Here is a 17,500-nt window from a genome sequence, read left to right on the forward strand (position 1 = left end):
GGATGTGACCAATGATTCAGAGCTGGAAACATCAACAATTTACAGGGAAGGAAGGAGATAGGAGGGAACCCAGCTCCCATTTCTGTACCAGGAACAGGAGGCTGCCCTTCCAGCACTGAGGCTGCTCCCCAGTGGCACAGGTGACATGGGCAGTGCAGCTTTTCGTCCCCAAAAGCCTCTCCAAGGTGTGGTTGTGTCTCTCCCTATACTCCCATACCCCCTTTGCTACCCCTGGCAGCTGCAGCTGCTCCTTGTGCTGCTCCACAACAAACAGTTGCCAAAATCGCCTCTTCTTGCAGAGCAGATCAGCAAACTCCTGGTTTATTTATGTATTTAACACCCCCCACACAGCATTTTGCCTCTGGATATCAAGTCTGAAGCTGCTGCCTGTGAGTTTAATTAGGACACATGCTTTTCTGTGCCTCTGACAACAATTCTATCATTGGTGTCTGGGGAAGGGGCTGCTGGAGGAGGGGACGGGGCAGGGGCTGCCCAGTATCCTCTGACAGCTCCCGTCTCTTGGGCTCTCAGACACCTGAGTCACCTCTAAGGAGGAATTCTTACAGCTCTGCCTGTCCCAACAACCCAAAATTCACTAAAAATTTGGTGCCCACCCAGTTCCACCCCAGCACAGGCTGTGTCCCCCCTCCCTTCCCCACAGAGCTGCCCAGGTCCCCTCCTCCCTGCAGGGCTTTGCTCTCTCCCACATCAACAGGACTTAGTTGTGATGCCAAGATAATTCCCAGGGATTTAGGAGCTCATTTCATTTGATCTGGCTTGTTAATTCCCAATCAAGTGCTGATTAGAGGCCAGGGAGCAGAGCTGGAAATGCACTTGCAGGTTCCTTGGTGTGGTCCTGGAGGGGAGCAAAAGCTCCCATGGAGGCTCAGGCTGTAACTGCACCTTGTGGCCTTGGGAAAGGGAAAGTGGGAATCATCTAGGAGACAGATTTGGCCGAAGTGGGGGATTTAATAGGATTCAACATATACAGACAACAACAAAGGGCTCCTGTGCCCCCCAACCAGACCCCCACAGCTGCTCCCCCTGCATGGGCTCCTCAGGGGACTCATTCATGTGTCCTGTGCAGAGCTGCAGGGATTCAGGGGCTGTCCCAGGCTCTCCTCAAGGTGACCATGCCAGTCCTGGAGCAGTTTGTGAGGGGACAACGAGGAGCTGCAGTGGGGGCACATCCAGTGCCAGCTGCAGCACTCGCTGCCATTCTGGGTGTGGAGGGCAAGCTCCAGCTGCAGGCCAGGAACATCCTGCTCTGCTCTGCTCTGGGAAAGCTCTGAATGTTCAAAAATCCCTCATTTCTTCAGGATTCACCGTCTGCTGGACCTTGGTGGGATTTGGGAGCTCTCAGTGCTTCGACCGCGGAATCCTGCGGCTGTCACCTCCTCCAGGAAGCTGCTGGGAAAGCTTCAGGTCAGTGGAATGAGGGCCAGAGGGGCTCATGGCCTTGTCCCAGATGTACCCAGGGCCTGAGGGGCTGTGATTGTCCCCAGCACAACGCTCAGGCCTGCTGGCATCACCCACCCACGGCTGGGAGCAGCTCCCAAGGGCGGCAATGCTCCCAGCTGGAAGGATCCTGCCCCAGGATGGTTCCTCTGGCAATGAGACACCACGGCCATGCCCAGGCTGACTCATCCCTCAGTGTGCTGATCAGGTGATCTCAACAGCAATGCTTCAAAAATGCCCCAAAAGATAAAGAAATACAAACCAAGAGATGCCACAAATCCTGCAGGAATGGGATTCCCCTAAACTGGGGCTGGAGCAGCTCAGGTTGTGAATCTTGAGGGGTTTGAAAAAGAGTAAAACCCTCGAATCTGCAAAACCCTGCAGCAACCCCAGCTCTGAGTGCCACCAGACACAGCTGGGAGGGGGCACAGCCAGGGCACTGCCCACGGTGGCACCAGCTCTGGCACAGCTCTGGCACCTGGCTGTGTGTTCCAGCCTGAGCTCTCCCTCCTCCAGGTTATTTTTAGGCACTAGAACCAGGCAGAACTGAGCTCTGGCAGGGAATGACTGCTGCTTTGAGGGTCTCTGGTTCTGTGCTGTCTGGAGCCTGTTGTGCCTGTGACCAGTGACACCTCAGGGTCCCTCAGAGCACATTCCCAGTCTGGAGTGACTGGGGGAATGAGCCAAACTCCCACCTGCACTTTAAAAATGAGCTGCACCACAGCACAACCCCCTCTGCTGCTCCAAGGACCCTGCAGATCCTGCAGGAACAGCTGAGAACCCAGCAGAGGCATCTGCAGGAGCCTCCACAGCTGAGAACCCAGCAGAGGCATCTGCAGGAACCTCCACAGCTGAGAACCCAGCAGAGGCATCTGCAGGAGCCTCCACAGCTGAGAACCCAGCAGAAGCATCTGCAGGAACCTCCACAGCTGAGAACCCAGCAGAGGCATCTGCAGGGACCTCCACAGCTGAGAACCCAGCAGAGGCATCTGCAGGAGCCTCCACAGCTGAGGACCCAGCAACTCCCAGGAGAAACGAGCCTTGTGCAGTCCCCCAGGAGGACCCAGTGGCACCAGTGTGGCTCTAACTGGGTAACTAGGTCAGGCCCCACATCCTGGATTAGTCCCAGCAGGTTTGTCTCAACCTGGCCAGGATGAGTCAGCCCCAGCACCAGATGTTCCTGCAGCCCTTCTGATCCGATTATTGATCCTCTGTAACCCTTTCTCCTCCAAACCCTGTGGCATTGCTCTGGAATCCCTGGGAGCAGAGCAGATTCTCCATCCTTTGGGCCACCCCTGAGGGCTCACAGATGTTGGTCCCAGTTGCAGCAGGGAGGAGGAACAATGGGAGCAGGATTTAGGTGCTTACACGGCTGCTCTGTGCATTAACAGCCAAATCCCCTTGTTTCTGGTGACAATATCTGCCCTAATCCCAGAGGAATCAGCAAGGCCATGGATTAGGTGAGGGGTTGGGACACACTAAAACCTGGCTTTCCTTGGATGGGTGTGCTGAGATATCCCTGATCCTGGGGCACTGTGCTGGAATTGTGGATAACAATGGACAGGAGACAGTTTTATTGTCCTTCCATGCTCAGGGAAACCTTATCCAAGAGAAAATGGATCATTTGGGACAGGGTCCTTTGCTGTCCTCCCCAGGCAGGACCAGGCCACATCCAGCCCTTCCTTTTATTTTCATTTTTTTTTCTCCCTCCACCTCATTCTTTGAAATGCAAATTTGGACACAGAATCCCAGCTTTTCTGTAAATAATTCAGGGACTGCACAGCAGCAGAGCCCAAACCAGCCAGGGTGGCTCCTAGCAGCACCAATCCAAGCAGATCCAAGGATGGAGCTGCAGATCCTGAGCTTCATCTCAGGATTTTCCCACCATCCCACACTGAGCACTGGGAATCTGGAGAAATTCCTGAGAATTCAGAGGATTCCTGCTCTCCTACCTGGCCAGGAAGCAATTCCCACTGTGGCCTCAATTCTTTCCCAAAGTGCCCAAAGTGAATAATTTGGGTTCAGGAAAAGTTATTTGTATTTATAAACCAGGAAAAGTTATTTGTTTTTATAAACCAGACATTTCCCACTGGGAATTCCATACTGACAGGGATCTTTGCCCACCTTCAGCAAAGCAGCTGCAGATTCATTCAGTGCTGAATTCCCATGTGCTGCCCTGTGTTATAAACTTGAAAAACTCTGTGGAGAACTCCCCTTGCCTGCCCTTGAACTCATGGAAATTCAAGTTAAACCTCCAGCTCAGAGATCTGTCCCTGAGCCAGCACGAGCAGAGCTGGCTCCAGAGCACTGACACCCATTTCCACGTGGGATCTCCCAAATTCCTGCTGTGCCAGCATCCAGGGCTGGATTTTACCTCCTGGTGTTGTGGATGGTGGTGCCCCCCAGCACGATGCGGACGCCGGGGTTGGAGCGGTTCAGGTTGAACACAGCCAGAGCCTCCTCGTAGGTGGCCCCTCCAATGAGGAACACAATGATGTCCTGAGGCCTGGGATAAAAGCACAAATCATGGAGTGGTTTGGCTGGAAGGGACCTAAAAGTTCATCTCTAAGGGACACCCAGCAGAGCAGGTGGATCCAAGCCCTTGGACACTTTCTGGGATGGAGCAGCCACAAATATTGAGTTGGGATCAGACAAAGCCAAAGATAAATCCTGCACTTTGTAGGCACATCCATGATCCTGAGGGTGCCTCCTTTAAAGACCTCCATCCCTGTGATGTGGAGCTGAAAACAATCCACTGAATTCCCCAAACCTCTCCTGAACTTTGACTCCAGCAGCACCACCCCGATCCCTGTGGATCCACGTGCCATGTTTAATGCATGATCTGCTGGGGCTGGGAAATCAGGATCAATTCTGGAGTCAGGTGGATCCAAGCCCTGACCAACCTGGCCTTGGACAATTTCTGGGATGGAGCAGCCACAAATATTGAGGTGGGATCAGACAAAGCCAAGGATAAATCCTGCACTTTGTAGGCAGATCCAGGATCCTGAGGGTGCCTCCTTTGAAGACCTCCATCCCTGTGATGTGGAGCTGAAAACAATCCACTGAATTCCCCAAACCTCTCCTGAACTTTGACTCCAGCAGCACCACCCCGATCCCTGTGGATCCACGTGCCATGTTTAATGCATGATCTGCTGGGGCTGGGAAATCAGGATCGATTCTGGAGTCAGGCAAGGACACAGAGCTGCCTTGGAGCTCCCGGGCTGATCAGGAAGTGCCAGGATTTGTGCCTCAGTTCACCTGAGGGGACATTTCCCAGCCAGCAGGGAGATGTGGGATTGTTGAGGGAAGCCAAGAGGAAGGGGGAAAGGAGGGAAGCACCTTCTTCTATCCCAACACAAACTCAGTGTGCTGTGCACATCCTGCTTTCCAGTGAGCTGCTCCTTCCCTCTCCTGTAACCACCCTCCCAATCCCTTGGAAGGACCAACACCAGGGATTTCCTTCTTGGATCACTGCATGGACAGCATGACCTGGAGCAAAGCTGCTCCTGCCTCCTCTGCTGAGTGAGGGCTTCATCCTTCACCTCAGCTGCCCATCAGGAGTGGCACATCTGAGCCAGGGTGAGACACACCCCAGTCCTGGGAACATCCCTGGGGATACAAGACCTCTACAACCAAGAGATTTCTGTGCCAATCCCCAGCTCTGTTCACCATCAGTCCCACCCTGCTGTGGGGACAGTGTTGGGGACAGCAGGGATGTCCCAGCTGCTGTGTCCCAGTGCAGGCTGTGCCCCACAGGCCCCACGTACCTGTCCCGGAGTGTGTTGGGGCCCAGGTAGGGATACTGGCTGTCCTTGAGCTTCCCCTTGATGAGCTGGTCCAGGGTTTCCTGGAGCAGGGGCTGGTGCTGGGTGTACACATTCTCAATGCCCTGTGGCCAGAGAGAAGCTCTTTAGGAAGTGGCCCAGCAAGGGAGGAGGATCAGCAGAGGCACAGCAGGTTCTAGCCCTGAATTTGGGATTGAGAAGCTCTCCAGGAGCTCGCTCCTGTTGTTCTCAGTGCAATCAGGCCCTGAGAGCATTCCTGCCAGCTCTGCTCCTGCTCTGGGCTGCAGTTTAGAGCCTGTCCCCATTTCCCCAAGGAATCTTGGTACCTTGAGGCCTTTGAGGAACTGCTTGGTGATGGCCACGGCGTCCTTGGGGCTGAACAGGTCGCTGCCCCGCACGCGCTTCCCTCCGTACTCCACCACGGCAGACACCAGCTGTGCAGGGAGAGGGCACAGCCCGTCAGCCTGGCACCCCCTCCAGGAGTGAGGATTCACTGCAGACACCCCATGGGGACAAGGAGCCATGGAGATGATCCCAATGGGACCGCACATGGAGGTGAGGGGGCAGAGCAGCAGCACCCCCACGTCCCCCAGCCCGTCCCGACCCTCCTGCTTGAGGAGAAGCTTCATCTCCATCTCCGTCGCCTGCAGCAGCTCCTCCACACGAGGTGACATCATCCCTCTCCTCCACCTCCTCCCCAGCTGCTCCTGGCACTGCTGCCTGTTCCCTCCCTGCCAGCTCCTCTCCATCCCCAGCCCCTCGCTGCAGCCACTGCCTGGTGCTGCAGGAGCTGGGGAGAGTGGGGGAGGAAGAGAAGAGAGGAAGCACAGCCCAGGCCACGGAGGTGCCACACTCCCCTCCCAGCAGGCTCCTGCCATCCCTGCTTTATGAAATCCTTCATAATATCACGGAATCAGTGACTGGTCAGGAGTGGAAGGGACCTCTGGAGTCCAATCCCCATTCAGTGATTCCTGGGCTGCAGGGCTGGACTTGAACCCCAAACCAGCTGGAGCCATTCTGCCTCATTTCCACTGGTTTAGGGAACAGAAATCGAGTGACTTACTTAAAACACCTTTTAAAGCCACACCCACAGGTCCCAGCCGAGCTCTGTGCAACAGCACAACCCTGGGCTGATCTGAAGCAGGCAGTTTCAGCCCAAACAGCAGAGATTCCTCATCCTGTGGGACATTGGGGTGCCTGCCCCACCTGGGGTTACCTGGTGGTACCTGGTGGGGGTTACCTGGTGGTACCTGCCCCACCCCAGGGTTACCTGGGAGTACCTGCCCCCAGCCTGGGGTTACCTGGTGGTACCTGCCCCACCCCACGGTTACCCCACGGTACCTGCCTTGCTGCATCCCAGGGTTACCCCACGCTGCCTGTCCCCCCCCGGGGTTATTTGTCCCCTCCTGCCCCCCCCAGGTTACCTTGTGGTACCTGTCTCTGTTTTACCCCATCCTAGGGTTACCTTGTGGTACCTGTCCCTGTTTTACCCCCCCTGGGTTACCTTGTGGTACCTGTCCCTGTTTTACCGCATCCCAGGGTTACCTTGTGGTACCTGTCCCTGTTTTACCCCATCCCAGGGTTACCTTGTGGTACCTGTCCCTGTTTTACCCCATCCCAGGGTTACCTTGTGGTACCTGTCCCTGTTTTACCCCATCCCAGGGTTACCTTGCGGTACCTGTCGCTGCCCCCGCGGGCGCGCAGCTCCTCCAGCAGTGCGGGGAGGCCGCTGCTGGCGTGGCGCTCGTAGCGCAGCGCGTAGAGCATCACCAAGCGCGCCGCGTCCAGCTCCGACAGCCGCGGGCTCTGCAGCAGCCGCCGCACGCTCTGCGGGACACACAGACACTGCTCAGCCCCGGGGACACGGGGACAGACAGACACCTTCATTGGTGTCACCGCTCTGCGGGACACACAGGCACTGCTCAGCCCGGGGGACATGGGGACAGACAGACACCTCTAGTGGTGTCACCGCTCTGCGGGACACACACACAGGCACTGCTCAGCCCCGGGGACACGGGGACAGACAGACACCTCTAGTGGTGTCACCGCTCTGCAGGACACACAGGCACTGCTCAGCCGCGGGGACAGACAGACACCTTCATTGGTGTCACCGCTCTGCGGGACACACAGGCACTGCTCAGCCGGGGGACACGGGGACAGACAGACACCTCTAGCGGTGTCACCGCTCTGCGGGACACACAGGCACTGCTCAGCCCCAGGGACACGGGGACAGACAGACACCTCTAGCGGTGTCACCGCTCTGCGGGACACACAGGCACTGCTCAGCCCGGGGGACATGGGACAGACAGACACCTCTAGCGGTGTCACCGCTCTGCAGGACACACAGGCACTGCTCAGCCCCGGGGACAGACAGACACCTTCATTGGTGTCACCGCTCTGCGGGACACACAGGCACTGCTCAGCCCCGGGGACACGGGGACAGACAGACACCTCTAGTGGTGTCACCGCTCTGCAGGACACACAGGCACTGCTCAGCCCCGGGGACAGACAGACACCTTCATTGGTGTCACCGCTCTGCGGGACACACAGGCACTGCTCAGCCCCGGGAATACGGGGACAGACAGACACCTCTAGCGGTGTCACTGCTCTGCGGGACACACCCACACAGCACTGCTCAGCCCCGGGGACACGGGGACAGACACCTTCATTGGTGTCACCACCTTATCAGCCATTTGTTGGTCACTTATCAGCGGTTTCGCTGCCCAGCAACTGCCACGGGCAATGCAGGAGGATGCAGGTGTGGTACAAACCCCACAGCCCGGCCCCTCAGGTGTTTCACAGGAGGATTTACTGGAGTACAAGTTGGTTTTGGGTCTTTCCGTGGAACTGGGAATTCATAACCCACCAATGATGGGTCCTGAGCCCCTTGTGGTGCTGCAGGAGGGGGAGGCTGTGCACAGCGATTTTGAGACACCTCCAAGCTCCACCTGGGTGTTTCCAGCTCCACCCCAAAGGTTCCACCACTACAAAACCCCCAACTCCATTTCCTTTTTGGAAGGTGCAAGGCAATGGCATCAAAGTCTCAGCAAACCTTTGGATGTGAGATGTGGAGGAACAAACTGCACATTTGGAAGCAAAGGAGGGAAGGAATTAAAGCATGGAAAGAGAGATCCCAGCTACAGGGAAGAGCAGGGATCTGTTATCACTCCTGAGCTGCTGCTGGATTCACCACCCTGGCCCAGATGTTTGTTGGCACCTATTTAACTGATGCTGACTAAAAACAGCATAAAATCCTGGCTGTGAGGAGGATCAAGAGGAATTTCACCACTCAAGGTCAGGAATTCACCTGTGAGGGGAGAACCAGAGCCCCAGGGAGGTTCCTGTGCTGGCAGTGCCAGGAGCAGCAGGAAGCAGAGAACAGAAAACCCATTGTCCATGGGAGGAGCTGGGATTCCAACCCTCCATTCATGCTCTGTGTCAGGGTTAATGAGAGCCCAGGGCAGGAGGAACCCAAATGTCCCAGACTGGGGCACCAGAGATCCAACAATCCCTGAAGTGACATCAGGGGAGAACAATTCCATCTTTATTCCAGGCTCTGGCTGCTGCTTCTTGTCCCGTGGCCTTTTCCCTCTTGCTGGAGCTGCAGCAGGGACAGCCCAGGGTGGGGTGGCTGCAGGGACAAAGATCCCACCTACAGGGCTTTCCATTCACACCCAAGCTGCTGCAAATCTCCCAGGGGCTGAAAGGAAACTGAGGCAGCGTTTCTAAAACTGCAGAAATGCTGTTTGTGTAGAGCAGGAGCAAGGTGACCCCCAGGATTCACCTGGCACCAGCTCTGTGCTGTGCATATCCCATCAAAAATCACAGCTCACAGCACAGGGAGGGAGCAGACTGGGAATATTTGACTTTTAAACCACAACAACCTGAGCTGGAGACAGTGATACAGCATGAGGACCTGTATCAGCAAGAGGCTGCTTCCAGCAAACACATTCCTGGCTGCAGTCCCAGTTCCACACTCAGCCATGGAAATCCTGCCAGGCAGCAGCTATGGAATCCCATCCCTGCACTCCCTGCTCCACGGGGATGGGAGCACATTCCACCTCTGGGGACAGTGTTACCCTCTCTGCCCCCACCTGCAGTTCAGAGCCACAGAGGAGGGCAAGGAACTGATCTCAAAGCTGCTGGAGCTGCTTTTTCTCTTTTCCCAGCCCCTCTGCTTCCCCAGGGCCATGCAAGGGTCTGTTACGTGTTGGGAATCCCCCTGCACTACTGGAAATCAAGGAATCATTTCTCAGAAGTGAGAACTGAGACTCTCCAGCCCTGCTCTGAGCTGCTGTGGAACACCAGCCCAAATCCATCACCACTGACTCTGCCAGACCCTGCTCTGCTCACAGCACAAGGGGCCACACTCAGCTGTCACAGAGCCTCCCTCCAGCTTTTCCAGGCCTCTCTGCCAAAGAAATCTTGGATTTAAGGGTCTTTCTAGTGGCTTTTCTTAAAAAAATAGGTAAAGACAATTCCACGGATTCCAGCTTTTCTCCTGCCCAAACACATCAGCTCCTGCAGAGCATCTGAGGTTGTTTTACCCTGGTGTCTGCCAGAAACCAACTGGCTGAATATAAAGAAAGAATGTTGGATTGTGGGATGTAAGGACAGGATTTGCAAGGATGCTTCTCAAGCCAGTTATTAACCGTGACTCATTCCCATCTGAGCAGCAATTCCACACGCAGTGTCCCTCCCCACAGGGAGCTCCCACTGCCTGCCAGCATCAAATCCCCCCTCCCAAGGCAGAGATGGGGTGAAACCCCCCCAGGCAGAGGCAGGATGGGTACCTGGAGGGCACTGGAATGGTCACTCTGGCAGGCCAGCTCCTGCTCCACCTCGGACACCTCCAGCAGGTTCCTCTCTGCCACGAGCCGGGACAGCTCCCCCACCACCGTCACGTGCTTGGACACTGTGCCTGACATCTTCTTGAACTGAGGGTAGTTCTCCACAAAGGCCTGTGAGAGGAAACTGAGGCAGTGGGTGCTTCCAGGGAACAGCAGGAGATGGCAGAAGGTGGGTGCAGCCAGCCATAAATTGTACAAATTCTCTGCTGTGTGCAGAGGATCAGACACCTCAATCCCAGGAGGTTTCTGGGAGGGATGTGCTTTTTATTTACTGCTGACATTAAAGGATGGGGCACAAATGGGATGGAATTTGTCTGTACCTTCATATCTGCTATGGACTCCAGCTTCTGCTGCTCCTTTGGCTTCCTCCTCTGGAAATCCTCCATCAGGTTCTTGATGTTGGTGCCAATCTCGGCGAAGTTCAGGTACATGTTCTGTGTGGAACAAGATGGGAAGCAGAGGGAAACTCGTTTGAGGAGTTTTGGAAGGAAGAGCTTTGAGCAGCTGGGAGAAGGTGACTCCATCCCCCAAAACCTGCAGCAGGCTTTGAAACCAAACTACAAACACATTTTCTAGGATGTTATCCCACATCAGATGTCACTGATGCTGCACAGCGACGCTCACAAACGGCACATCCCCACCCTGAGGGGTGCCAAAATCCCCAAAATCACGGCGAAACTCCTTTCCTGTGGCAAACCCCCAGCTGTGGGTGCTGGTGAAGCCCCCCTGGACACCTACATTGGCATAGAACTCATCGTTCTCAGCCGACAGGACGACCTCCCGCAGGTCCTTGCTGATCCCCGGCACGCGGGACAGGTCGATGCGGTTGTTGTTGATGCCCAGCAGCTCGTGGACCATGGCCTGGTACGTCCACTGCCAGAGGAAAGGGAGGCAAAGGGATGACCTTGGTGAGACACAGCTCTGGGAGATCAATGGAGTTCAGCTGAAGGCAGCCAGAGCTGCTCCTGCTACGCCAGGACACGCAGCAGAGTTTGGGATGTGTCCCTCAGAGCAGCCAGGGCGTTCTGGTGAAAATGAACATCGCTGGTAAATAACGAGATGGGGAGACACTGCCCCCCTCCAGGGGCGCTCCAGAATCATGGGATGGTTTGGCTTGGAAGGGACACTAAACCCATGGCAGGGACACCTCCCACCAGATCAGGAATTCCTGCAGGAACCTTGAAAACGGACTGAAGAGGGATGGGGATTAACATTCCTGTTCCAACACCTCTGTTGGCCACCAAACCCCCCAACTTTCTGCCCAGGCAGGGAGAGTCCCACATTTCCACTGCAGAATTCCCTTCATGCTCCACTGGCAGGAGCATTTCTGCACATCAGGAGTTTCTATTTTTATCCTGAGAAGTCTAAAAATAACCCAGAGAGAACAGCGACAGCTGATCAGAGCCCTGCCGTACCCAACACTCCATTTACATCCCCGGGAATCTCTGTGGGATAGGAAATCCTGAAACAGCAGAGAATGCCTGATGCTGAGCACAATCCTAAACACCACAAAGCAGCTGTGGGCTGGGCTGTGACACAGATGTCACCTCCAGCTCCTGCAGAACCGGTGTTACAGCAGCTCTGGGGCTGCTGGTCCCACCCAGGTGCAATTCCTGATCCCACAGAAATGAAGGGAGACCAACAGATCCTGCCAGGATCTGCAGCACAGCATGGAACAAATAAATCCAACAGCTCCCAGCAAATCCAGCAGCCATCAATAACAGAGGGAGACTCAGCAGGGTAAGGTCACTCACAGCCCCACAAACAACCCTTGGGAAAGGCCCTGCAAAGCACTGGGGGCTCCAGAAACCACATGGAAGTGCTGGTGGCCCCATTTCCCAGGGTGCTGGGTCCATCTGCCACCGAAGTCAGCACAAACAACCCTCACTCAGGTCTGGAAAACATAGCCAGGGATGAAAGAGAGATTTTGCAGGGAATGAAGGTGGGAAGCAACACTTTCCTCTACAACATCCAACCATGACCTGCCAGGGGTTGAACTCCAGCTGCTGCAGGGCTCCCAACCCTGCCCCAGCCTGGCACAGCTGGGTGTGTGACCTGCCCCAGCCTGGCACAGCTGGGTGTGACCTGCCCCAGCCTGGCACACCTGGGTGTGACCTGCCCCAGCCCTGGCACACCTGGGTGTGTGACCTGCCCCAGCCTGGCACAGCTGGGTGTGTGACCTGCCCCAGCCTGGCACAGCTGGGTGTGGCTCACCTGGTTCAGCAGGGGGGTGATGGCATCGTCCGAGCGGTCCAGGATGAGGAGCAGCGGAGGGACCTCGGTGCGGCGGAAATCAAACAGCTCGTACTCCTTCGTGATCACTTGCTGTGGAGAAAAGGGGGGAAAAAAATGGGAAAAATCCCTCTTGAAATCCTGGAAAAGGCTCCCTCTCAGCGTGGATTTATGCAGAGGGAAGGGAGGGTGAAAGCTCAATTCTGCTGCATTGTCTGCACTGCCAGGGAGGAGCTGAAGGCCCCAGGGAAATGGGACACTTTAATATATAATATATAATATATAATATATAATATATAGTATATAATATATAATATATAATATATAATATATAATATATAATATATAGTATATAGTATATAGTATATAGTATATAATATATAATATATAATATATAATATATATAATACAGAATATAGAATATATTATACATAATACGTTATGTATTATACATTATGCATTACACATTATATTTTATATATTATACATTACATTATACATTATATTATAGAATGCTATACTAAACTATACTAAAGAATAAAGAAAGGATACAGACAGAAGGCCACAAAGAATGATAATGAAAACTCTGTGACCTCTTCCAGAGTCCTAACACAACCTGATTGTGATTGGTCATTAAGTTAAAACAATTTACATGAAACCAATCAAACAACCACCTGCTGGATAAACAATCTCCAAACCACATTCCAAAGCAGCAAAACACAAGAGAAGCAAATGAGATAATATTGTTTTCCTTTTTCTCTGAGGCGTCTCAGCTTCCCAGGAGAAGAAATGCTGGCAAAGGGATTTTCCAGAAAACATGACAGTGACAAACAGGTGTTTGTAAAAAACCAACCAAGGCTGAATTCATCCTAAAGGGACAATCTGTGGGCTGCTCTCACCTTCACACACTCGGCCAAGCGCTTTGCTGGCTCTGAGGAGAGCTGGTAGCGGATCATGGGGCACTTCTTCAGGGACAGGAGCAGAGCAGTGAGGCCCTGCGTTGTCCTGGTGAGCTGAGCCGGGTCCCAGCTGCGGCCCTGGAAGGAAAAGCTGCACCTCACATGGATGCACAGCTCCCAAACTTCCCCACATCCTTGTTTCTAAGTGCTGAAGTGTCACAGGAAAGTACAACAGTGCTGGAGCAGCAGGTACCCAGGGGCTGAACACAAAATCTCCTTGCCAAGGCCCATTCCCCCCCAATGCCCTGGGTTATGAGAGCTACGCTTTGTTGGGTTTGTTGTTGAAATGGCTCCTGAGGTGTTACAAGTCTTTTTTCCCAGCTTCTTCTTCCTCAAAGGAGTTGGGATTCCTCTGCTCTGCTTTTCGAGGTTTTTTATTTTCTCTTATCTATTATTCTTTCTCTGACCTGCTGAGATCTGTCCAGCACACTGACTGCCCTCGGGGCAGTGTTATCTTTTTATACTAAGAACTATCAGTACTTTATTTATTATTTTCCAATACCTATCACCTATGTTAGACAGTCTGTCTCTATCCTAAACCAATCCAAAAGTGCCACCATCATCCAGATGGAGGACAAGAAGAAGGAGAAAGACAGGACACACCCAGATTCCTCCATCCTGCCTCCTGAACCCCCATTCTAAAAACCCCAAAATTCTACTTTTTCACCCTGTGACAAATTCACTATCATTCTACTCAAACCCTTGTGCCTTGTAACTCCTCACACAAAGTTGGTAATTGTTTCCATGGTTAAAATGGAAGGTAAAGGTGTTTGTGACTCTGTGCCAAGGTCTCTGAGCCCTGTGCCAGGATCTGGAGCTCTCCAGGGCAGCCAGAGGAATCTCCTGGGTTCAACACCTTACCCAAAACAAGAACAACTTGCTGGGTTCCTACCCGACAGCAGCCCAGGAGGTTCAGGGAGAAGACGTGTGGGTTCACTGCAATGTAGTCACCATAGAACTCCTGGAGAGGGGAACAGAGCAGTTCTGTGTCTCTGACCAAGCTCCCACCACCCCCTGCACGCACTGGTTCAGATCATCCTTCCTCCCTCCACCCCAAACCCTCTGGCAGCTCCCCTCCGCCACAGCCCCCTGTCCCCAAGTGCCACATCCACGTGGATCTGAACGATTCCAGGGATGGTGGCTCCACCACTGCCCTGTGCCAGGGCTGAACAACCCTCTCCATGAAGGAATTCTCCTGAAAATCCAACCTGAACCTCCCCAGCATTGCTCCAGTGCCCAGCTCTTCATCAGCACCACAAACATGGAATCATGGAATTGGAAAAGCCCTTTGAGACCACTGAGCACTGCCAAGGCCACCACAGCCTCCTGTCCCCAAGTGCCACATCCACATGGATTTGAACTGGGCAGCACCTTGTGAACCACCAAAACCAGCAGCAGCTGTGAGAGCCCAGGGCACAGAGGAATGGAAAAGGCATTTTCTGTCTTTTACCTCTCCATCCCACATTTGTGTCCATCCCTCCTCCCAGCCAGGCCTGGCATGCACCAGCTGGGAACAGCTCCCAGTGTCTGGCAGCCTGGACCTTCCCTTTGCTTTTGGATCTCCCTAAAACATCCAAACTTCACCTGCACTTCAGCCACGACCTCCTGCTCATCGGCCTCAGCCAAGGCCTTCACGTCGCTCTTGCTGATGACGTTGCTGAAATCTGGGAGGAAACAGGGAAGGGACAGGGGGGCTCCATGCAGACCCTGTGGGGTGGCAGTCTGCTCCCCTCTGGAGCAGGAGAGACCCCACAGAGCCCCTCTCACCCTGCAGGTGCTGGAATCCTGAGCCACCTCCCAGGGATGCTCCCAACCCGTCCCTGCCCATGTCCCCAGCGTCCTGCAGAGCCACGATGACATCTAGAGGCCACTTCCCCCAGCTCCTGCCATCCTAGGGGCTCATTCCTGGCCTGCAGGACTGCACTGCAACCCCAAGGCAGCTGGAGTCATTCTGCCTCATTCCAAACCCATGGAACATTCAGGACACGTGGGAATTCCCTGCCTGACACAGCTGGCACAGGAAGGTGCACGGAGGTGTGCAGCCTGTCCCATCCACACTGGGATTTCCAGATTTATGGAGCTCCAGGACCCCTCCAGGGCTCTTCATACTCACAGATGAAGTAGACGCTGTACTTGGGCCTTCTCAGCTCCTGCACCAGGAGCTCCACGTTCTCCTGGATGGAAACAGCACCAGGGAGAGCAGAGTTAAGGAATAAGGAATCATGGAATCCTTAGGGATGGAAAAGCCTCTGAGATCTTGGTGTCCAGCCATTCCCCCAGCACTGCCAAGGCCACCACGGACCTCCTGTCTCCAAGTGCCACATCCACGTGGATCTGAACAATTCCAGGCACTGTGGCTCCACCACTGCCCTGTGCCAGGGCTGAACAACCCTTTCCATGAAGGAATTCTCCTGAAAATCCAACCTGAACCTCCCCAGCATTGCTCCAGTGCCCAGCTCTTCATCAGCACCACAAACATGGAAGGAGTGACTTTGGAAAAGCCCTTTGAGACCACTGAGTCCAACTGTCCCTCCAGCACTGCCAAGGCCACCATGGACCCCTGTCCCCAAGTGCCACATCCACACGGATTTGAACAATTCCAGCGACTGTGGCTCTGCCGAACAACCGTCTCCATGAAGGAATTCTCCTGAATATCCAACCCAAACCTCCCCAGCCCGATCTGAGTCCGTTTCCCTCCGCTCTGCCCCGTACCTTGGTGGGCCTCAGGAAGCAGATGGCCTTGAGGTGCTTCATGGGCTCCCTGTTGGGCGAGTCGAGGCGCTCGAAGAGATAAACCTCTCTCTGCAGGATCTCGGACTGGGTGTACACCACGCTCACGGCGCCGGTCTGCGGGCGGCACGGGGGCAGCGCCCGTCACGGCGGCGCTGGGCCCGGCTCCGGGCCCCGCCGCCCTCCGCGCTCCCGGCCCGGCCGCTCCTCACCGTCTCCCGGTCCATCAGCAGCACTTTCATACCGGGACCGCTGTCCTCGATCATTTTGGACACGTACTGCCGGACCGCCAGCACCGCGTTCATCTTGGCGGGGATGCTCCTCTACCGGGTTGCCCCTCGCCCGCTCCGGCCCCGCTTCGGCTCTTTCCGGCCTCGCTTCGGGAATGTCCGGCCCCGCTTCGGCCAGGCTCGGCCCCACTTCGGGACTCTTCGGCACCGCTCCGCCCGGCCCCGCTGCCTGCTGGGAGTTGTAGTCCGGCAGCGGGAGCGGCTCCGCCGGCTGCGCTCCCGGTGTTCCCGCAGCCCCCAGCCCGTCCTTTCCCTTCCCGAGGGGACCCGAGCGGTGGAAGTGGCTCTGGAGGGCGGAGAAGTTTGATACCGAACCCAAACAGACTCACCCCAGACACACTTAAATGAAATCTATGTTAAAACTCATGGTTTAACCCATGTTAAACCTATGTTAAAACAACACAAACCCGCTCCAGTTTGTACTAAATCCACCCTAAACCAAGCCAAATCCACCGAAACCCACCCCAAACACTCACAAACCCCCTCCAGGTCTACCCCAAATCCTCGCAGACCCACCCAAGCCCCCAGGAGGGCTCGGCACACCCGAGGGTCCCGTGGGGTCCCCAAGGACAAAGGACGTGACCCGGTTCCACCGAACCGGGGATGGAGAACGCCCCGGGACCAGCCCGGTCCCGTTAATCCCGGGCCAGGACGCTGGGATTAGGAGCTATTCCCGGCGGGACAGGGCTGACCCGGGCCGGGCACTCCCCCGCTGCCAAAGCCCTATTTATAGAGGGGATAACAATTAATTAATGAGTGTGTCCTGCCTTTCACTTCCAATTTAGCGGCTCCCCCGTTCCTCCCAGAGTGACGGACACTTTTGGCGTCTTTAATCCTTCAATTTCCTGCCGAGATTTTACTTTTCACTTCCAAATGCTTTGAGTCTTCTTTTCTAGAGGGTGGAAATGTACAAACTCCAAAGATTTGAGTGGTTTAAATAGGGATTTAACTAGCAAAATACAATTCCAGTATTTTCTTTCTTACATTTCTTATTTCTTACCAGATTTTGTTTCCCATATCCAAAGTGATGCCTTAAGGAGTGTGTGGGTGCTCCTGGCCAAAGGATACACACAATAACAGCAAATGGTGTAAAAAAATTGGAATTAATTGCATCTGATTGATTTCTGGCCTTATTGTTAAATGATTCAGAGTCTGGAAAGTGCTGGTTTAGTTATTGTCCAGTTTCCTAGGAAATG

General features: G+C 54.5%; 1 protein-coding gene across 1 annotated transcript; it reads right to left on the bottom strand.

The window, feature by feature from the left end:
• Positions 1-959: 959 nt before the first annotated feature.
• VPS45 (vacuolar protein sorting 45 homolog) lies at positions 960-16,424 on the bottom strand. The gene is made up of 15 exons (XM_059490296.1): positions 16,227-16,424; positions 15,997-16,131; positions 15,398-15,458; positions 14,869-14,948; positions 14,177-14,245; positions 13,225-13,362; positions 12,308-12,418; positions 10,832-10,966; positions 10,414-10,527; positions 10,037-10,204; positions 6,912-7,070; positions 5,570-5,677; positions 5,226-5,347; positions 3,833-3,964; positions 960-1,407 (listed from the first exon to the last, which is right to left on the bottom strand). The coding sequence occupies exons 1-15, from the start codon at positions 16,317-16,319 to the stop codon at positions 1,323-1,325; spliced, it is 1,710 nt and encodes a 569-aa protein (XP_059346279.1). The 5' UTR covers positions 16,320-16,424; the 3' UTR covers positions 960-1,322.
• Positions 16,425-17,500: the final 1,076 nt, after the last annotated feature.

Source organism: Ammospiza nelsoni, chromosome 28, assembly GCF_027579445.1.
Source record: "Ammospiza nelsoni isolate bAmmNel1 chromosome 28, bAmmNel1.pri, whole genome shotgun sequence".
Taxonomy (NCBI): Eukaryota; Metazoa; Chordata; class Aves; order Passeriformes; family Passerellidae; genus Ammospiza; species Ammospiza nelsoni.